At 41.5% G+C, this 23,696-nt stretch overlaps 1 protein-coding gene across 1 annotated transcript in view; it reads left to right on the plus strand.

Moving 5' to 3' along the window:
* Positions 1-13,379, plus strand: part of LOC124004788 (ubiquitin-associated and SH3 domain-containing protein B-like) — a 39,147-nt gene extending 25,768 nt beyond the window's left edge. The window contains exons 8-14 of the mRNA XM_046313584.1: positions 2,617-2,740; positions 2,927-3,049; positions 3,168-3,260; positions 8,590-8,734; positions 9,974-10,080; positions 12,007-12,116; positions 12,347-13,379. Coding sequence (XP_046169540.1) covers positions 2,617-2,740; positions 2,927-3,049; positions 3,168-3,260; positions 8,590-8,734; positions 9,974-10,080; positions 12,007-12,116; positions 12,347-12,484 — 840 coding nt within the window. The 3' untranslated portion in view covers positions 12,485-13,379. The remainder of the gene's footprint in view (positions 1-2,616; positions 2,741-2,926; positions 3,050-3,167; positions 3,261-8,589; positions 8,735-9,973; positions 10,081-12,006; positions 12,117-12,346) is intronic.
* Positions 13,380-23,696: the final 10,317 nt, after the last annotated feature.

Below are 23,696 nucleotides of genomic sequence, written 5' to 3' on the forward strand. Positions count from 1 at the left end.
ACAATCATGAAGTGGAACAACATTTATTGAATATTTCAAACTATTTTAACAAATCAAAAACAAAGAAATTGGGCGTGCAAAATTATTCAGCCCCCTTAAGTTAATACTTTGTAGCGCCACCTTTTGCTGCGATTACAGCTGTAAGTCGCTTGGGGTATGTCTCTATCTGTTTTGCACATCGAGAGACTGAATTTTTTCCTATTACTCCTTGCAAAACAGCTCGAGCTCAGTGAGGTTGGATGGAGAGCATTTGTGAACAGCAGTTTTCAGTTCTTTCCACAGATTCTCGATTGGATTCAGGTCTGGACTTTGACTTGGCCATTCTAACACCTGGATATGTTTATTTTTGAACCATTCCATTGTAGATTTTGCTTTATGTTTTGGATCATTGTCTTGTTGGAAGACAAATCTCCGTCCCAGTCTCAGGTCTTTTGCAGACTCCATCAGGTTTTCTTCCAGAATGGTCCTGTATTTGGCTCCATCCATCTTCCCATCAATTTTAATGATGAGCTGTGTTGCTTTTACGCCAAACATAACGTTTTGCATTGTTGCCAAAAAGTTCAATTTTGGTTTCATCTGACCAGAGCACCTTCTTCCACATGTTTGGTGTGTCTCCCAGGTGGCTTGTGGCAAACTTTAAACGACACTTTTTATGGATATCTTTAAGAAATGGCTTTCTTCTTGCCACTCTTCCATAAAGGCCAGATTTGTGCAATATACGACTGATTGTTGTCCTATGGACAGAGTCTCCCACCTCAGCTGTAGACCTCTGCAGTTCATCCAGAGTGATCATGGGCCTCTTGGCTGCATCTCTGATCAGTCTTCTCCTTGTATGAGCTGAAAGTTTAGAGGGACGGCCAGGTCTTTGCAGATTTGCAGTGGTCTGATACTCTTTCCATTTCAATATTATCGCTTGCACAGTGCTCCTTGGGATGTTTAAAGCTTGGGAAATCTTTTTGTATCCAAATGATAGAGGAATTTTAAATTCCCTTATGTTTTATTGCCAAAACCAATTAAATTCGCACTCATTTCTAATTCATGATAAGTTGTAAGTTTATAATTTGCATGAATTAGCAAGAGACCAGTCTTAAAAAACAACTTCAGCATTTATTCTTGATGAGTACTGAATGCTCACACACATTACCACAGGTTATAAACTGAAAATGACGTCAGCGTTTTCCAAACGTTCCGTTTCACAAACAGAGGGCCCCTCTAATTCTCAAGCCTCCGCGTTATCAGCACGAAGTCAAGGCCAGTCAGCATAAATCAACATTCCCGACCATTTTGGAGATGGCCCGTTCCCACCACCTGGAGATTTGTACAACTGAATGAACTTAAAGAACAGACCTTCATTGTTACTTAACTTTCTGACTACATTATATACAATTGTGAAAGGGAGCAAGAGGGACAGTACATTATAGCATTTGGACTAGTCAGTTTCTGATTGGAATGTATACATAATTAGTCATTTCAAACATGTTTTCCTCTATCACCAAATCAGGCTTTAAACTTCTTCACAACAGTATCCCGGACCTGCCTGGTGTGTTCCTTGTTCTTCATGATGCTCTCTGCGCTTTTAACGGACCTCTGAGACTATCACAGTGCAGGTGCATTTATACGGAGACTTGATTACACACAGGTGGATTGTATTCATCATCATTAGTCATTTAGGTCAACATTGGATCATTCAGAGATCCTCACTGAACTTCTGGAGAGAGTTTGCTGCACTGAAAGTAAAGGGGCTGAATAATTTTGCACGCCCAATTTTTCAGTTTTTGATTTGTTAAAAAAGTTTGAAATATCCAATAAATGTCGTTCCACTTCATGATTGTGTCCCACTTGTTGTTGATTCTTCACAAAAAAATACAGCTTTATATCTTTATGTTTGAAGCCTGAAATGTGGCAAAAGGTCGCAAAGTTCAAGGGGGCCAAATACTTTCGCAAGGCACTGTATATCAAATTGTCATTTCGATACAACCCACTCTAAATACACACTCCTGGATGAACTCACGGAGAGGAGAATGAGGCTATAGGTTAAGATAGAAACAACATTAGAGGGAGCATAGAATGATTCCAGACACTGCAACCCTCCTTTTCCCAAAATGGGAAAGATAGGGAGTAAAAGATACGTTTACACATGATGACACTTTGACCTCTCCCCTCTCAGTGGCCCATGCAACTTAGTTTTGACATAGAACAAGTAACTGCAACCTCACCACAGTATTATACAAATATACCATTCTGATGAGAAGTAACTTACACGCATTTGATGAATATTAAACATTTGGCCCCCCAATGGTGGAACAAACTCCCTCACGACGCCAGGACAGCGGAGTCAATCACCACCTTCCCGAGACACCTGAAACCCCACCTCTTTAAGGAATACCTAGGATAGGATAAGTAATCCCTCTCACCCCCCCTCCCCCTTTAAGATTTAGATGCACTATTGTAAAGTGACTGTTCCACTGGATGTCATAAGGTGAATGCACCAATTTGTAAGTCGCTCTGGATAAGAGCGTCTGCTAAATGACTTAAATGTAAATGTAAATGTACAAATGTTACCAACAAATTCTGATCCTTCCACGACAGTCCCCAATTCACTGTATTGTTTCTTAGGTGCTTCGGGTCAGCAGCAATCACTCTCGGCTGCCCAAGCGGACCCTGTTTGTCTGCCGGCACGGTGAGCGGATGGATGTGGTGTTTGGGAAACACTGGCTTTCACTGTGCTCTGATTCCAAAGGTGAGCAGAGTCAGAACAATGGTACTGGAGGTGCAATCCTAAAAGCAAGTGTGCTTTCAAAGGAGTCATACATTTTGAGTTTGGATGAATCTGATGTTTTTGTTAGGATAGATAAAAGAGCAGTATTGTTTGTAGGTTTTGAAACCGTAACAGCAGTGTGCTGGGTTATGGTGTTCTGTTCTACAGGTAGATATGTGCGCACTAACCTGAACATGCCAGTCAGCCTGCCCATGTGGAGTGGAGGACACAGAGATTACAACATGGACACCCCCATCACTGTGTTTGGTTCCACACAAGCACGAATAGTGGGTATGTGGTTGTCAACACATAGTAGTAGGCTATGTTATCTGCCCAATTCCATATCTCATGTTTCATTGCAGCGTGATGACAATCTATTCCCCTGTCTATTTGTCTGTCTGTGTTGCAGGCGACGCGTTGTTGGAGAGCAACACAGTGATAGACTTTGTGTACTGTTCGCCCTCTCTGCGCTGTGTCCAGACTGCTCAGAACATCCTCAAAGGTAACCAGCCTGTAGCTACTTGCCACTACAAATCCTATTTAGGATTTTTTTTTAAACATCCATAATCCTCTCTGACATTTGATGAAGACTTAAAGGGGCCATGTGCAGTTGCTACATCCATTTTGGGGCTGAGATTGGAGTGTTGTGGCGTCTGTTCTTGCAGCGACACGGTCATTTGTGCTCGTCTCTTCCTGTTTTTGTTTTTCTGTTTAAAGTGTTTTAAAGTTGCGAAGTACTGCAATCCTGCCCACATTTACAACTAAGCACAAGGTCTGCACTAAAGACATTGAACTCCTTGCCCTTAACCTATGGCCATACGACCTGCCACAGGAAATAAATCAGGTCTGATTATTTATTGTTTACATAGCGTCCTCCGCTGACATCCAAATAGCTGCCAACTAGATTCATGACCTTGTATCCCAGGCTGAGACAGAGTCACCTGAAGCATTGAAGCTAATCATGGGAGACTGTAACATGTGCAATATATCTGAACATTTACCATGATATCAGCAATATGTTACATGTCCTACCCCAAATGAAGCCTGTCCGGACGTCTGTTAAGGTAACATCCCAGGTGCGTATTTTTCCAAAGCACTACCCAATCTTGGGGGTTGGGATCATAACATGGTTCAGCTCATGCCAGTCTGCAGGGAGAGAAGGATGAAAAGGTGGAGATTAAAAGCTGGACTCCAGGGCCTCCCGGGTGGTTAAGGGCGCTGTACTGCAGCGCCAGCTGTGCTCCCAGAGACTCTGGGTTCGCGCCCAGGCTCTGTCGTAACCGGCCGAGACCGGGAGCTCCATGGGGCGACGCACAATTGGCCTAGCGTCGTCCGGGTTAGGGCCGGTTTGGCCGGTAAGGATATCCTTGTCTCATCGTGCACCAGCGACTCCTGTGGCGGGCCGGGCGCAGTGCACGCTAACCAAGGTTGCCAGGTGCACAGTGTTTCCTCCAACACAAGAACTGTGTTAAGAAGCAGTGCGGCTTGGTTGGGTTGTGTATCGGAGGACTCATGACTTTCAACCTTCGTCTCTCCTGAGCCCGTACGGGAGTTGTAGCGATGAGACAAGATAGTAGCTACTAACAATTGGATACCATGAAAAAGGGGTAAAAAAAATAAAAAATCTGGACTCCTGAAACTACTTAAGGCCTCCAGGACTGTTTTAAGTCCACTGACTGGGCGGCCCTGACGGACAGCGCCGATGACCTGTAAGAGGCAGCGGATACCGCATTGCCGTTCCAGATGTTGTTCCAGCTGTCATTGAACAGTGGGTTAATTCCAGACTCATGGAAGAAGTGGCTGATTTTCCCAATACCTAAAAACAACAGGCCAAACCAATTGGCACACCGCGCCTCCAGAGGTGTTGATGATGCGTTACTGGACATGCTGAACAATATCGACCAACATTTAGAAAAGACAAATAGCCTAATCAAACTTGTATTCATTGACTTCAGTAGCGCGTTTAACACCATCCAACCCCACCTACTGGTGAATTTGGGTGTCAACTCTCCACTGATCAAGTGGATTAATAGTTTCCTTTTGAACCGTACTCAACAATTGAAGTTTACCTCCGCCATCTCTACATTTTGAACGGTGAATACGGGAGCCCCTCACGTTTGCGTGCTTTCACCGATACTGTGCACACTGTACTGTTAGGTTCTAAATATCAGAGTAAGAAGTTGACGGACACTATAAAAGCTCCAACCGAGTTTATTCACCCAATTGATCGAACAGCTGAACAGATAAAACATTTCCACCAGCGTTAGTATATATACCCCAATTTGGGTGGAGTCTCCTCTCTAAACAGGAAATCTTTATTGCTAGGCAGGAAGTTAAGTGATACGGGCAATAAACTGATCCTTCTCCCTTAATGTGACCTGACCTGACCTCGACCCCCTTCCCCGCGAAACCACATATCTCCATCCTTATCAGTGTCTTCCACATGTGATTATCTTTATTCTACTCAGTACATTCCGAGCTTAATTGCCTCCACCATATACAGTCCTCCTACAGATAACCATTCACTTCTGGTGTAGACCCTAGACTATAGCACTCAATATTTCAATAGGATACCTGATAATTAACAATATGCCAAGTTTAGCCAGAACTCATCGGCACACAAACGATTGTCCAGCCTCTGACGCAGCCCACATTTATTTGTTTAATATGCAGATGACACCGCTGTGGAGCGTTTCCTCCACCCAGAACCAGCCTCTCTTCAAGGTTTTGTTAGACGAACTGCAAGATTTGTCCAGTGGAAATAGTGCAAATAACTTTCCTGAAATAAACGTTAAGAAAACAAAAGAGATGGAAATTGATTTCAGAAGGAACAAAACTCCACTACCACCTATGACAATCAATGGTGAATCAGTTGATAGAGTGACCACATATAAGTACCTGGGAATCTAAATTGACAATACACTGAAATTCAATGACCGTGCCTTTGCAAAGATAAAGAAATTGCAACAGATAATGTTTTTTTTTTTAATGCAAACTGAACCATTTTAATGTTGACTGCCGTATCTTACAAATGTACTATACATCTGTCCAGAGTGTGCTGTACTTTGGTCTGATATGCGTGTTCGGAAACATGCGAGTGCAAGACCAAGTCAAGTTTCAGCGCTTGAGTAAGACTGCGGGAACGATAACTGGTATAGATCAAGAATCAGCCACCAACCTGTACGCAAAACTCATCCTCCTAAAGCTTGAAAGCATTTTATAGGACGGTACTCATCCCCTTCACTCAAAACTCAGTCACAGCAGCATTCGGACAAGAGGAAAGAGACTTCTTCAAGAGAATATTAAAACAGATAGATATGGGGACTCTTTTATTCCAACAGCCATTAGGTTGTATAATAGATAGTCTGTTTGTCCCTCCAGTATATATTATATTGCACTTTCCCTTTAAATGTGAAGCTATTGCACTTTGAATGAATTATTTTGTGTAGTTTCTGTGTTTTCATGTTTTATGTACTGTCTTTTTAAACACATGACCAAATGAATTTGGCGGGATAATGATGGGATAATAAAGTTGATGTGAATCTGAATCGGAATTATATGTAAACAATCTCATTTATAAATGCTTCATAAGCTTAGCAACTGTCATATCCCATCAGAACCAAAATATGTTTTTTTTACTCCAATGTGTCTAAACAAGTAAATGTAAACATACACTGTATAGCCTACAAACATGGTTAAAACGATCATATTATATCATGGATGGTTAGTTCTTGCATCCATACCTGTGTCCATAGCTTTGAAAATGGTTACATTTCTCCGGCCCCATCCCGAAACAGTGGCAGGGAGTACGCTTTGTTATTGTTTCAACCGTGGATTGCCCCTTTAGTGGTAGAAATGCACTTACTGTATGTAGATCTGAGAGGGGTTTGATACCATTAGTCAATATGGTAGTATTTCCCTTTCCTTCTGATGGGCAGTAGCGGTGCGTGGGTATTAAAACCTATGTGTTGTGATAATTGCGTTCTTTGCTCTATAACCGGTTAGTTCATATGCCTTAACACCATGATATTTAGGCCTAAGGCCCAGACAATAAGAAGACACAGTGGCAGAATAAATTCAACTACACCTTTGTTTCATTAAAACCGGACTCCACAAAGCATATTGCATGTAACAAACAGTGACAAACAGCAAGTTAATGTTCCAAAATGTTCAGAATACTAAACAACTATTGATTTATAACCGCCAAGTCGCAAAGAAAACACGAGCTGCCTCCACTATAACAGCACCATTTCAACTTCAAGATATCAACATCATCAAATCACCTATGGTTTGTCTAATACAGTCTAAAAGAGACCAAAAACAATATAGTCCAATTAACGTAAGCTAAATATGATGTGGCTGTCCATGGTTCTGATTTCTGTGTGTGTGTGTGTGTGTGTGTGTGTGTGTGTGTGTGTGTGTGTGTGTGTGTGTGTGTGTGTGTGTGTGTGTGTGTGTGTGTGTGTGTGTGTGTGTGTGTGTGTGTGTGTGTGTGTGTGTGTGTGTGTGTGTGTGTGTGTGTGTTCGTGCAAGTAGAAAAAACATGTTGGCTCACCCTACTTGTAGAGCAACACCAATGCACCTCCTCTCTTTCATGTTACTGTTTGACGGCAGGGTAGCCTAGTGGTTAAAGCGTTGGACTAGTAACTGGAAGTTCGTTGGACTTGCAGAACGACAGATTTGTACCTTGTCAGCTCGGGGTTTGAACTTGCGGTTCAAGTTCAAACCCCCGAGCTGACAAGGTACAAATCTGTCGTTCTACCCCTGAACAAGCAGTTAACCCACTGTTCCTAGGCCGTCATTGAAAATAAGAATTTGTTCTTAACTGACTTGCCTAGTTAAATAAAGGTACAAAAAAAAATGTTGACGAAACAGTCTATTACAGTACACGGTTTTCTTTTTTATTTTCCTAGGCTACCTGGCAAAAATGCTTACTCGCTAGCCTAACTTCCATTCATGGGCAACGTTAGCTAGTTAACATGAACCTTCTACATCTAGCTACATATTGAATTTCCATCCCCTCAGGCCAAGGGGACAATGTATGAATGAATGGTTGGATCAGAATTTCCGTTATAATCATTGGCCAGTACAGACAATTAAGTAAAACCACACGTCCAAATCCCTAACTCCATCCATGGCTAATTTAGGAAAGAAACTATGTTTAGCTAGCTAGGTAGTTTGCCACCAGAGGACAACAACACAACGAGATGCAACAATTCCTTTTTTTTCAGTCAATGAGTATGCTCTCAATGTGATTTGACGCCAAATCCAAACTGGCTTCCCTTGACACTTTTTTTGGTGTGTCAGGACCATTCACAGTTGAGCTCACTCAGTTTAGCTCAATGCTGATTGGCTATTATTTTATACGGATGGCAACAATGTCATTCTCTTTTGGATCAAACAGTATCAGATAGATGGCCTACACATACAGAGACAGAAGGGCGATGTTTCGCTCGCTCGGATGCTTTCTCCGGTGAAATACATTCAGCCTCTTGTGAATTGAAGGAGAATTATGAAGCACAGAGAGCCGAAAGATAAAAGATTTTTAAAAATATTAGTAAATTATTATTATATATACAGTACCAGTCAAGAGTTTGGACACACCTACTGATTCCATCCATGAATATATGCCACTGCTGATAGGCTAAGGGAAATTGTCTCCATATCGCTTACATTAATCCAATAGTTTCAATCCAATGCTTTCAGATCTACATAAATGCCTAGGGGCTAGGAGCTAGGTGCTACGGGTTGTTTTTGGACAGGGATTTTGTGTGTAGCAGAGGCTGCAGTCTTCCTCTTTTGCTGATGTGCCTCTCTGTCTCCCCTTGCAGGTCTGCAGCAGGATGGCAAGCTGAAGATCAGAGTGGAGCCAGGGCTATTCGAGTGGACCAAGTGGGTCTCTGGGAGCTCTCTTCCTGCCTGGATCCCTCCCACAGACCTGGCTGCATCCCACTTCACTGTTGACACAACATACAGGTGATACAGGCAAGACTGTGTCCTGGTTCACCTCCAACCTGTAATCTTACTGGCCATTTACACTATACAAGCGTCACTCATCTAGCCACGCTAGCCTCGCCCTCATGTGGGTGCTAAGAAGCTTGAAAGCATGCTAGGTAGTGCTACGTATCAACAGCTATTGTCAGCCAATCCAGTAGTGGTTGGAAGCTATGGTAAGATTCGATTGGTCACTCGCATAGCGATATCAACGAGGATTTGAAGAAAATTCTGCCTGTCCTTTTCAGCTTCCACGTCCGTGCTCACATCGCTCAACAGTCCCCCGCCCACTCCGCTTCTTTGGCTTTCCTTACATTTACAATGAACAGTGGTGTAAAGTACTTAAGTAAAAATACTTGAAAGTTATTTTTGGAGTATCTGTACTTTACTATTTATATGTTTGACATCTTTTACTTTTACTTCACACATTCTGGACGAAAGTGATGTACTTTTTACTCCATTCATTGTCTCTGACACCCAAAAGTACTCATTACATTTTGAATGCTTAGCAGGACAGACAAATTGTCTAATTCACACACTTCTCAAGAGAACATTCCTGGTCATCCCTACTGCCCCTGATCTGATCTGGCGGACTCACTGAACACATGCTTCGTTTGTAACTTAAGTTCTGAGTGTAGGAGTGTGCCGTGCCCCTGGTTATGCGTACATTTAAAAAATATTTAAAAACATTTTGCCGTCTGATTTGCTTAATATAAGGAATTTGACATGATTTATACCTTTTTTCTTTTGATACTTAAGTACATATAAAACCAAATACTTTTCGACTTCTACTCAAGTTGGTATTTTACTGGGTGACTTTAACTTTTACTTGAGTCATTTTCTATTAAGGTATCTTTACTTTTACTCAAATATGACAAAGGGGTACTTTTCACCCCACTGAAAATGAATGGCTTCCAATGTTTCACAGCACGATGCCGCTTCTATGTGTAAACACAGAGTTAGGCCCAACCCCTAGTCCCTCTAGCCTTGGACCTAGGCACAGCTATAAAGAATCCAGATGTATACAAATAACATGGTCAACATTCCATTAAGACTATCATAGAAGATTATGGAGCTACTACGATATTGCCTATCCTTATTTCATTTCTTCTGACCTATGTACAAGTGTTAAAGGTAGGGGATAAGGGTTGTTGCTGGACGGTGCCCGAGCCTTTTCAGCCATACCTCTGTCTCACATGTTCTCACTGTTTCTTCCCACAGACCTCTCATACCCATAACCAAACTTAGCGTGTCGGAGTCCTATGACACGTACATGAGCCGGAGCTACCAAGTGACCAAAGACATTCTGTCTGACTGCAAAAACATGGGTAATTATGGTGCAGGGTTCAGTCACTGCTGTGGCTTTGGATGGGATGTGAATGAAAATAACAGTCCTGGGTTCAATTAGTACTTACAGTGGGGCAACAAAACATTTAGTTAGTCACCGATTGTGCAAGTTCTCCCACTTAAAAAGATGAGAGAGGCCTGTAATTTTCATCATAGGTACACTTCAACTATGACGGACAAAATGAGAATAAAAAATCCAGAAATTCACATTGTAGGATTTTTTATGAATTTATTTGCAAATTATGGTGGAAAATAAGTATTTGGTCACCTACAAACAAGCAAGATTTCTGGCTCTCACAGACCTGTAACTTCTTCTTTAAGAGGCTCCTCTGTCCTCCACTCGTTACCTGTATTAATGGCACCTGTTTGAACTTGTTATCAGTATAAAAGACACCTGTCCACAACCTCAAACAGTCACACTCCAAACTCCACTATGGCCAAGACCAAAGAGCTGTCAAAGGAAACCAGAAACAAAATTGTAGACCTGCACCAGGCTGGGAAGACTGAATTTGCAATAGGTAAGCAGCTTGGTTTGAAGAAATCAACTGTGGGAGCAATTATTAGGAAATGGAAGACATACAAGACCACTGATAATCTCCCTCGATCTGGGGCTCCACGCAAGATCTCACCCAGTGGGGTCAAAATGATCACAAGAACGGTGAGCAAAAATCCAAGAACCACACGGGGGGACCTAGTGAATGACCTGCAGAGAGCTGGGACCAAAGTAACAAAGCCTACCATCAGTAACACACTACGCCGCCAGGGACTCAAATCCTGCAGTGCCAGACGTGTCCCCCTGCTTAAGCCAGTACATGCCCAGGCCCGTCTGAAGTTTGCTAGAGAGCATTTGGATGATCCAGAAGAAGATTGGGAGAATGTCAGATGAAACCAAAATATAACTTTTGGGGTAAAACTCAACTCGTCGTGTTTGGAGGACAAAGAATGCTGAGTTGCATCCAAAGAACACCATACCTACTGTGAAGCATGGGGGTGGAAACATCATGCTTTGTGGCTGTTTTTCTGCAAAGGGACCAGGACGACTGATCCGTGTAAAGGAAAGAATGAATGGGGCCATGTATCGTGAGATTTTGAGTGAAAACCTCCTTCCATCAGCAAGGGCATTGAAGATGAAACGTGGCTGGGTCTTTCAGCATGACAATGATCCCAAACACACCGCCCGGGCAACGAAGGAGTGGCTTCGTAAGAAGCATTTCAAGGTCCTGGAGTGGCCTAGCCAGTCTCCAGATCTCAACCCCATAGAAAATCTTTGGAGAGAGTTGAAAGTCCGTGTTGCCCAGCAACAGCCCCAAAACATCACTGTTCTAGAGGAGATCTGTATGGAGGAATGGGCCAAAATACCAGCAACAGTGTGTGAAAACCTTGTGAAGACTTACAGAAAACGTTTGACCTCTGTCATTGCCAACAAAGGGTATATAACAAAGTATTGAGAAACTTTTGTTATTGATTGGCGTCTGCTAAATGACTTAAATGTAAATGTAAATGATTGGATTTTTTTTCCTCATGTTTTCTGTCATAGTTGAAGTGTACCTATGATGAAAATTACAGGCCTCTCTCATCTTTTTAAGTGGGAGAACTTGCACAATTGGTGGCTGACTAAATACTTTTTTGCCCCACTGTATCTTTCAAATCCTTTAGCTGTGCTCGATTGAGTTTGCCTGGCACAATGGAATCAACGGATTCCAAAACGGATCCCAAAAGTGCAAACACTTCTCATCTCCCACTCCACTCTAGACAGGCTCAATCAAACGCTCAGGGTATTTGAAAGAAAACAAATACTTTTTTAACCCAGATGTGATACAGAAACATCATGTGTGGGATGAACATTGGGATTCATTTGGTCCGTGTTGTTCTTCCGTTCCCTCATTTCCTCATCTCCCACTCTGTAGGAAACAACATACTGATTGTTGCCCACGCTTCCTCTCTGGAGGCCTGCACCCGACAGCTCCAGGGCCGCAGCCCCCAGACCTCCAAGGACTTCATCCAAGTAGTCAGGAAGGTCAGCTGGAGTTTATTTTACTCGCTCAATGTGATGTTTTCTTTTGATCTCATTGTGTCTTCCCCCTCACTCTTTTTTTCCTCTTACTTTCACTCTATGCCGGTCTCTCTGTACCTGTGTTTCTGCCTGTGTTTCTGTCTGTCTCTCTCTCTGTCTTTCTCTTTCTCCCCCTGCCTTTCCACCCATACTGCCTTTGTTGCGGCTGACGAGAGCCTCTTTCCCTCCTGTAGATCCCCTACCTGGGTTTCTGTTCCTGCGAGGAGCAGAGCGACACGGGGATCTGGCAGCTGGTGGACCCACCCATCCTGCCCCTCACACATGGACCCAACCACAGCTTCAACTGGAAGGAGACCCTCCTTCAGGAATGACATGTGCTTCCCTGGAGAGCAGACTTGCTCAGCCCCATCCCGAGGCTTAAGTTTCTGCTCAAATAACAGGGAGAGACTCCACCAGAGTCAATGGGTGGTTGGACCTGGATATACTGTACTGCACATATTGTCATTTGACAGTATTGTTGACATTTCTAATTTGACAGTATTGTTGATATTTCTAATTTGACAGTATTGTTGACATTTCTAATTTGACAGTATTGTTGTTTGTGAGAGCAGAGAGAGAAGAGAGTGAAGTTGGAGAGGGCAGGGCTACTGTAAGTCTCAGGGCCTGGTTGATTGTTGAGGCTATCACTCAGCTGGCTACAGCAAGCACATGGGCCATTACATATGACACCGAGTCAACAGCGTCCCAGATGGGAGTCATAAGGTTGAGAACATTGACCTAAAAAAAATGAGCAGAATTGTTTGTGTTTGGAAAAGCAATTGCATTCCTTGTCCCGCTTACAGATTAACTGTTGACGAGGGCAAATGTTATCCTCAAAAGCCCTTGACTGTAGCCGCAAGTCATCTCACAGATGTCTCTCATTGTGGAATCTGTGTTTCTGTGTGTATAAAGTTGATCTCGTTGGGGGGAGAAAAACCTGCTAAACTTAATCCATGCTCTCTTGAATACTGTACGTACAACCACTTACTCATCCATTTAAACGGATTGCAGTGTGGTCAGTGCGATGTCTTTTATGGTCACGTTGTATGCTGGTTGTAGAAAAACTTTGTGTTAACGTAGTAACCAGAAAAATATGTCTTTGCCTGGTTGTAATGTGTTATGTGACAAGATAACAACCAACATATGACATATTTACTATGACATCTTGAGCTCGTCATAAAAAATACATCTTTATGTGGTTGTAACCGAGACTAGTTGGAAATCTGGTTTTATGACTTCAAACCAGAAAACTGGTTTGCAACCAGAAAATGACGTCATTAAGACAACATGTGTCAAAATGTTTTTCACTGGGTGGCTTGTCACCCGGTTTGGTTGAAACAGTCTCGATGGCACAAAGTGCACTATTGACAATCACAGGTGAGCCTTGGTGAGGCTGGTCGAATAACCAGTAGTTAGGAACTTGTATGTGTTTGTTTTACATAATGTAAGGTCTTATGGCAGAATAGTTGTTGACCACTGCACTAGAAAACATCTTTCAGTCTTCCAGTTGTGAAATATCATATACAAAAGACCTGTCCCATGGTAGGGAAATACATGTTTTTCTCAGGTGTAGATTTCATTGTGACCTTTTACAGTATGTGCATTTCATTGGGCCATGAAATTTGTTGAGTGCCTCTTAAGATTGAACCTGATTTCTCTTGATGTCTCAGTGATGTCAGAGAGATGTTCTCTGCTCATTGAGTCAGCTTTTGTTTAGCCTCATCTAAATCTATCTGATCTAATCTTTCTGCAAATATTGATTATTAAGGAGGCTCTTGAACAATGCTCTGATGCTGTTATTCCATTGATACATGCAAGTACGATACTTACAAGTACAATTACAAATTTGTGATAAAGGTGTCAGTGAGGAACAAAGCAAGCCTACATGCACTGTTGAGGAAACCCAGGAAATCTAAAAACTGAAGAGGAAGCCATCTCTGTCAATTTGTGTTAATTTATTTTCTCCAATATTATATTTCCAAATGTATATAAACTTTAATTTAAGAAATACACTTTTCACCAAAATGCTTTGGTTTAGAGGACTAGTGGGCTAAGATGTGCAAAAGATTGAAAAAAAAAACTGATTGAAGGAGGAGATGATACAGTATTCCCTGTATATTCAGATATGAGCATCTCTGAGGTGGGTTCTTTATTTTGTTTCAAATTTTGTTTCAAATACCCCCCTATATGATACTGACAGTATCACTTTTTCAGATATGTAGAAGTTACATATCAAATAAAAACATCTGGTTATTTTGTTTTGTTTGGTTATCTTTTTTGGGGGGGTGGACAATTCCTTCAACAGTTTGTTCAATGCGCAGTATTATGGTTTAGCCACTAGGTGTAGGTGTAAGACCTTTGGAGTTGACTACATACAGTATCTATCTTAGCAGAGGCGTCATGCCCATATGGGGCACAAGGGCACGTGCCCCCTCAGGGTTGTCTTTTTTTGTTTCAGATGTTAAATTAATTACTAAACTTAATTTAAGTCCATGATTTAACATAATTATTTATAAAAATGATCTGTCAGCTGTATTTTGTGGAGGAGGTACACTTACTGGACCAGGCAAAGAGTACCCCCCCCCACCCACATATAATTGAATAGGTAAAGAGGTATGCTTAGATAACCTATGCAGGAAAATAGACATCTTTTTACACATAATTAGGCATAATGATTATGGATCTAGGATTCAGGAAAAAGTGTTTGCAGGTGTTTGCAGAATTCTCCATTATTACATACTTTGTGCCACTTTTAAAATAATAGGTGCATGACATCCCTGCCTGAAGTGATTTAAAAACAAAGTAATCCTTAGAAGGGATGCTGGAAATAGACATAAATAACAAACTGAAAGGAATAAGATACTGTGATATTGTGTAAAATAAATAAAAAATCAAATCTTTTGAGCTTTTGGTGGGATGGATTTTTGGCCTGCCAGGTGACATCAACAGGAGGTACATTAGACCTATAAAAAAGAGAGTTCCAAACCTCTCTCAATAACAGCTAGTTTTCACTTTTCCCCTTCTCACTCAGACCACTCCCAGACAGTCCTAGCTAAATTTTTGTTTGAGAAAGTGCTCTTTGCCAAGCAGTTTCTTTTTGACCGTTTTAATTGAAAACAATCCCATTAAGGTACTTAATTGTTACCCAGAAATTATATGATACTAGGATTTTAAAAAATCTGTGTTAGACCTTTAAAGGGATACTTCAGGATTTTGGCCATTTGTATGTCCCTGTCCAGTATAAGGGAAGTTATAGGTAGTTTTGTGAGACAATGCTAACTAGCGAAGCGCAATGACTGGAATGTACCCCTTAGACTTCCAGTCATTGCTCTAACGCTAGTTAGCAACTTCCTTCAAACTGCACACAGGGACATAATAATAGTATCCACAAATTAATCTGAGTCTGAGGAAGTAGATAAAGGGCCTCATTGCTAAAATCCTGACGTATCTCTTTAAGTCAGGTTAAGCAACCCAAGCCGGGTTAAACCAGAATGAGCTCTGCCGTCAGTCTGATTTAGCAGGCAAACGTGACCATATCACACCCGATGATGATGCATTTATGTACTCTATGGTACGACTACAAATCTGACAGCCAACTCATACCTCTGATTATGTGCATAAAACTTCCATGAGAGTCAATTGTGTATCAATCATCTTGTTTAATTTTTGGGGAAACAAACAGCATCCGTCTATCAATAGCATCTTTCTCACTTGTTGAGTCCTTATCTCTGTATAATTAGAGACCCAAATGCAACATTTATTTAGGTTACGTTAGGTTATTGTTGCACAGACTTCCAATTATATTGTGTGGCTTGCTCACCCCTATTTACTCCAGCGTATAAATACACCTGGGGCTTTGGGGATCTGGTTTCAGACACTGTTTCAGCACCAGCAGCAGCTTAAAAAGCCTGGCCAACGGGTTTATCCGAGCTGGGGATATTCGATCTCTGCCACTCTTGTCCTGATTTAACCTGAACTCTCCTTTAATAAGCCAGTCCTCCCCCGTCCCCAACAGAACTCTGATTTGGAGGCCAAATTAAACGTATTAGTTAGATTATTTTGTATGTGCTATGATTTGCCCTCTTCTAAAATACCTAAAGTAGACTAGGAAATGAGAGAAGTTATGCATTGACCCACTTGGATGTAAACAGGACTTTCTATTACCTAGGGCTAAAATCTCCACTTAGGAAAGCATCATCTACTACTGCAGTGCAGAAAAACTCAGCAACCATCTTTAAACAAACACGTTTCTATTACATCTCCCAGGCAGATGCTTATTGATGCATGAACAAAAATGATTTGCTGAATATACAACTTTGTTGAAAACCTCTGCATGGAAATAGGTCATCCACAAAACATTTTATTGAGGAATTTGGTATCGAGGTAGATATCAGTTAGATATACTCAGGTAGATATTCAACATAAATGTACAATTCCATTAAGAATTTTGTTGAACAACTTGATGTAAGGACATTTCGTGTTTTGTGTCCCAATCTTCCTGTCAAAACAAGAGTGATGTTTTACCTTTGACATAATCTCTCAAAGTCTTCCAGTGTTTAATCTATTCCCCATCTACAGTAGTATAGAGAGCCGGGGTGTCTGGGTCGCATGTTCCCCTCCTTTGTTTCCCCTCAAATTGAAGACCAGCACTTTTATGTGTATCTATTAATTGTTTTGGGTTTGCAGTTACTTTTTATGAGAAATGGTGTCTTTTTAGTTTATTAAGATTGAACTTGCTTTGCTGTGCTTCCATTTTTGTTGTCCTCTACTTGATTTATTGTAGACTCCTGCCCCTTGTCTGGTCACCTTGGAGACGGGAGTTGGTCAAGGTCTGCCACAACTGTGCCTGTTGACCAACAAGCTACCTGAGCTACTTAAAATTGCGCTTTTAGTCCACTCTAGGCCTGCTGCTGGAGGGTCCCCACCAACCAACACAAACACCACCACCACCTTCCCCCAGCTGCCGCCTACCTGGAACCAGAGGGAGACCTGAGTTGACAATGCTGTCTAGCATGCAGTTAAGGGACAGTCGACCCCTACACCTGTGTGTGTGGTATGTCTGTCTCACATCATTGTCAGTGTCCAGCCTCTGTTGCAGATTAGAGTTTTCCTTAAATTAAATTAATTCACATTTTATTGGTCACATACACATGTTTAGCAGATGTTATTGTGGGTGTAGCGAAATGCTTGTGTTTCTAGCTCCAACAGTGCAGTAATATCTAACATGTAATATCTAACAATTACACAACAATACACAAAATATACACACATCCAAAGTAAAGGAATGAAATTAAGAATATATAAATATTTGCACGAGCAATGTCTGAACGACATAGACTACTAAAATACAGTAGAATAGAATAGAATACAGTATATACATATGAGATGAGTAATACAAAATATATAAACATTATTAAAGTGGCCAGTGTTCCATTATTAAAGTGCCCAGTGATTTCAGGTCTATGTATATAGCGCAGCAGCCTCGAGGGTGCTACTGATGGCTGTTTAACAGTCTGATGGCCTTGAGATACAAGCTGTTTTTCAGTCTCTCGGTCCCAGCTTTGATGCACCTGTACTGACCTCGCCTTCTGGATGATAGCAGGGTGAACAGGCAGTGGTGGTTGTTGTCCTTAATGGTCTTTTTGGCCTTCCTGTGACATTGGGTGCTGTAGGTGTCCTGGAGGGAAGGTAGTTTGCTTGCTGTTTGGGGTTTTAGGCTGGGTTTCTGTACAGCACTTTGAGATATCAGCTGATGTACGAAGGGCTATATAAATACATTTGATTTGACTTTGAAAAGACTCCTATCCCCACTGGATCGGGCTGTGTCAGTATCATTTCCGAAGCTCTTCCATTGATCGTGTTTATCCTCTGTGATTGCTATATTCCAGTCTCTCATTAGTCTGATGTTGATTCATTTGTTTAGCCTTTTGTTTAATGCCAAGCTCTAAACCACACCAATTCCTCACGGATGTCTGAGGGACCCAAATAAATGCCTCACTGTTTATCTTCTCGTATTGCCTGAAACCTCATTTGTATTGGACAAGAGTGTTATTTTTAGGGAACTTCCACAAGAATACACTATGCTCATTTATTGACAAATATTTAAAAAGGGAAAATGTTGGAAGTTGTGTATCGCATTTTGTCTACACCCCAAATAATGGTTTTGAAAAGGTGTGACTGAGATAGAATCATGGCAACGGTATTATTACAACTGCCAGGTCACAGTTGTAAATGAGAACTGGCCTACCTGGTTAAATAAAATTCACTCGGGAATCATGCCTGTACCAAGTTTCATGCTTTTATGAAATAATTTATATTATTTTTTTCACATATCGCCTGGACTATGTATACATGATGGTACTATCATGTTGTATGTGTGAATGCAAATATAGTAGGTAGCTTTTCTCTTGCAACACTATCAATTAACGGAAGCATCCACAGCTGAAGAACTACTAGGCTTTAGATTGAACATTTATGATATTGACTTAGTGGTTTTGTACAGATGTCTTTCAGGCAGGTATTGATTATCAGAAAAGAAATAATAGATCCTCATGAAATAATGAAGTAGTTGCAGTTGATTAGAACGTTTTTATTAAGCCCTTACTCCATATGCAATCAACCTTGTTTCCATAGGCCTACTCCACCGTCACATGAATTGTTTGTTGCCTTAACGTTCTTGATTTATGGAGTGATAGGACACAGAAGAGGCTGATAAAAGCACAGGCGATTTCATTCCTCTAAAAAAAACAAGTCATTATCGGAGAGCAGTGAATCTTTGCAATCTAATAGTGCTCTCGGTGTTCTTCTCAAGCTTTTAAACTAATTCGTGATTGATCGCTAATTATCGGTGACGGAGCCTCTCGAGACAGCCGTACTTCCCACCTCAAACATCCCCGCCTTTTCTCTGATTGAAAGAGCTATAACTTTCAAACGGTCGACTCTGCTCGTTGTTTGGTTGAGTCGATAGACTTGAAGACGTTTGAATAATCATTGTGCCCTTTCCCAATAAAGAAGGTAGTTTCACAACAATAAAGCATCAGGCACCCAATATTACCTGCTGGATGGTGCAATAATGGCAAGCACTGCTAAATAACCTAACCATTTAGAATGAAATACATCAGTATTGCATCGTTATTACAATTGAATATGGTTCCATAGCCTAGGCTACTGTTGCTTCCGAGGTAAATATCCTAGACCTGGAAGATCGCTAAACATGTACCAATATCACAGTGAAATGGTAAAAGAAACGACTCCTAATTGGCTAAATATTGATTGCAGTGAGTCAAAAGTGTTGGCTCAAGAACCCCTGCCCCTTTCCAGGCGGCACGTGACAGGAGTTGCTCTCAATGACCAGCGCAATTGATGTGGGCTATTTGGATGTGAATCGCCATTCTCCCACTAAGTAAAGCATTAAGAATGGGTGTCGTCAATGACAATGAATTTGTTTTCAGCGCTAGATCAATTTAGGTCTGCTTTTGTCTGTCTTGGAAATCTATTCGCCAATTGCATTGCCTCGAGCCTTAGGATAGGCTATAAAAGTAGACTTCGTTTTTCAAGCAGTATAAAGGCTAGCCTGCATCAGTGATGCTGGCAAATTCAGTTGTAGGCTAGTCTACCATAGCAAGTGACCAACCTGACCATTCTCTGACAAAATTAGGGACCAAAAGAGGACCAAACTATGCGCTGCACTTGACGCGTAGGCTAAGCGATAGGCTATATTACCAGGTAGGTAATGCTGTACCATTCTTGATTTATAGGCCAATTAGATTATTATTGGCTGCAATAATACTAATGGTAATAATGCTGATAATGATAATAATGGCCTAATTATTAATAAATTAAAGTTTCAGTAACGCTAAAATGTAGGTCGAAATCTTGTTCTATGTTTATTGTCTGCCTATATTTTTGGAATTCAGGTGGCTATGGCAAACATAATCAAGAGGTCATTTCAGCATGATTTCGACTTTTTGTGTCTCAACGCTCTGATTGTTTCCAGGAAAGTTGTTTTTGCAAAATATATTTGCAAAATACATGGTTTTCAAGATGAAAGGGGTCTTTTGACACTTTACATACAGTACATCATTGATATATTTGACATAAGGCCCCCTCTTATTGAATTGACTTTCTGCAAATGTTTGGGTGCTGACTGCATCAGTGGAGAGACTGGTTGTATATGCAGGTATTCTAATGCAGTGAGGGGTGTGAGGTTATAATTTACATTTCTAGTTTTTCGTAGAATGAACTTTGTGGCTTTCACTGTCGATGACATCGATAAATGATCAGGCATGGACGTTTGTCAAATGACAAATGAGTGATAGAAAATCTGAAAGCGAAATGCCTGTGAAATTATGTGCAATTTGAATCCAGTGGGTGTCACTGGAGAGCCATCTTGTGAGGTAGGTATGCCCAGCTCAACCCCTCTCGGCGAGCTGGCTGCCCTCAACAATCCAGTCAGTGTTGTTGGTTGCTCTGGTCCGAACTATGTTGTCGGCTGTCTTGGACTTTAGGACCTTACTGTTGAGAACGCTGTTCAATTGGCTCTGATGAAGGTTTATGTTTTGATTATAGTTGAACTGTTATTTCATGGTAATTTATGTCATTGCATTTGCACAACTGTGCATGTTGTTGTTACCCTTATATAAAAAAAGTGCAGTTACTGCAGTCAACTTTTTTGGACCAGTAATTGCAGAATAACTACACTGTAACTTCATTTATACTGCAAAATTACTGCAGTAAAAAAAAAACTTTTGTTACGTTTTCCTAATTAATCGACACACAATAACCCATAATGACAAAGCGAAAACAGGTTTTTAGATTTGTTTTTGCAAATGTATAAAAACAATAATAAACAAAAATACCTTATTTACATAAATATTCAGACCCTGCTATGAGACTCGAAATTGAACTCAGGTGCATCCTGTTTACATTGACCATCCTTGAGATGTTTCTACAATTGATAGAGTCCACCTGTGGTAAATTGTCCATAGAGCTTCGAGACAGCATTGTGTCGAGGCACAAATCTGGGGAAGGGTACCAAAACATTTCTGCAGCATTGAAGGTCTCCAAGAACACAGTGGCCTCCATCATTCTTAAATGGAAGAAGTTTGGAATCACCAAGACTTCCTAGAGCTGGTTGCCCGGCCAAACTGAGCAATCGGGGGAGAAGGGCCTTGGTCAGGGAGGTGACCATGAACTTGATGGTCACTCTGACAGAGCTCCAGAGGTCCTCTGTGGAGATGGGAGAACCTTCCAGAAGGACAACCGTCTCTGCAGCACTCCATCAATCAGGCCTTTATGGTAGAATAGCCAGACGGAAGCCACTCCTCAGTAAAAGGCACATGACAGCCCGCTTGGAGTTTGCCAAAAGGACCATAAGAAACAAGATTCTCTGTTCTGATGAAACCAAGATTGAACTTTTTGGCCTGAATGCCAAGCATCATGTCTGAAGGAAACCTGCCACCATCCTTATGGTGAAGCATGGTGGTGGCAGCATCATGCTGTGGGGATGTTTTTCAGCGGCAGGGACTGGGAGACTAGTCAGGATCAAGGGAAAGATGAACGGAGCAAAGTACAAAGATCCTTGTTGAAAATCTGCTCTAGATCACTCAGAACCTCAGACTGGAGCGAAGGTTCACCTTCCAACAGGACAACTACCCTAAGCACACAGTCAATACACTGTAGGAGTAGCTTTGGGACAAGTCTCTAAATGCCCTTGAGTGGCCCAGCCAAAGTCGGGATCTGAACCCGATCGAACATCTCTGGAGAGACATGAGAATAGCTGTGCAGTGACGCTCCCCACCCAACTTGACACAGCTTGGGAGGATTTTCAGAGTACAGGTGTGCAAAGATTTGTACTGTCATACCCAATAAGACTTGAGGCTGAATTGCTGCCAGAGGTGCTTCAGTAAAGATTTAGTATTGTATTGTGCCTTTATTTAACTAGGCAAGTCAGTAGGCAAGAACAAATTCATATTTTTAATGACGGCCTAGGAACAGTGGGTTATCTGCCTTGTTCAGGGGAAGAACGATCGATTTTTACCTTGTCAGCTCGGGTACTGAGTAAAAGGTACTGAGTAAAGGGTCTGAATACTTATCTAAATGTGATATTTAAAAAAAACTGTTTTTGTTTTGTCATTATGGGGTGCTGTGTGTAGATTGATGAGGAAGTAAAATAATTTAATCCATTTCAGAATAAGGCTGTAACATAACACAATGTTGAAAAAGTCAAGGGGTCTGAATACTTTCAAAATGCACTGTATTCTTGGAAAGAATGTACAGTAAGTAGGCCTATATTTGTATTTTCTCCCACAATGAAATCGGGGAGGGGACTGTGGATTGGTCTCAGTCCTTCTGTTTGTACATTAGTCACACGTGATATCTCAGACAGCACTGACCCAATTTTGACAAAACCTGGGTGAATCATGCACCTTGCCATCCAGATCACTCATTTACAAAATTACGCTTATTGGCCCAAGGGGGCACTGCATCATTAGTGGGGGGACTACATGTTGCCGTTTTTTGATCATGGTTATTGATACATCCTGCAGTCATACGAGGCAGAAAGTACTCACCAAGCTGTCACCAAGCTCTCTCTCTTGCGAGACTGATCGAAGAGGTCGTGTGTAGAACTGTGTCATTTTTCTTTACATAGTTTCTTTCTTATTTCTATTTTAATGGTGGAGGGGTAAAACATTGTTATTGTCCATCACAATGAAATCGGAAGGGGTACTATGGATCTGTCTTTTTTTTCCGTTCATATGTTAGTCACACGCAATATCTCAGACACCTCTGGCCCGATTTTGACGAAACTTGGGTGAGTGATGTTTCTGTCTTGCCATAGAGATCCGGCCTTTACAAAATGACACTGATTGGCCAAAATTTCAGGGGTCAAAATGTTTTTGTTTGTAAAATTGTATGTTAGCATACAGGTATGTTAATGTTGTATAACTTGTTATAATGTCTTATAACAAGGATAATACCGTATGTATAATACTGTTCGTATGTATAATTTGTCTTCCAAGATGGCGTAGCAGTGAGGATATCTGTTTTGATTGTCTTGTCCCGTCCCTTGTATACATAGTTTTTCCTCAGATATATTTCGTATATATTTGTATAATTTTATTAAATGTAATTTTCCATCTACTGACTGAACATACTCTCCTGCAACCTGCCTCACCCAATGTGGTGTGGATCTGCTATTTTTACACTTTTGAACTGGAACCCCCTTCTGAAGCTAGCCAGCTAACTAGCTACTAGCTAGTAGTCAGTTAGCCACTGCTAGCGGTCATCACCGTTACTCGCACTGCCAGCCTCAGCCCGGGCAACTCTTGCCAGCCTGCACAGCGCGATATCTACCCAGAGCATATCGGACTGCTTTTCTCTACTACATCTCCAGATTCCTACCGCAAGCTCTGAACCTTTACTCCGGATCATCGCAGCTAGCTAGCTGCTATCCGAGTGGCTACTCCTGTCTACCGTCTCTGTCCCGAAGCAAGCACCAGTTAGCCTGGAGCTAGCCTCGAACTAGGCCTATCTCCCGGCTAG

Source organism: Oncorhynchus gorbuscha, linkage group LG19, assembly GCF_021184085.1.
Source record: "Oncorhynchus gorbuscha isolate QuinsamMale2020 ecotype Even-year linkage group LG19, OgorEven_v1.0, whole genome shotgun sequence".
NCBI classification, from domain to species: Eukaryota; Metazoa; Chordata; class Actinopteri; order Salmoniformes; family Salmonidae; genus Oncorhynchus; species Oncorhynchus gorbuscha.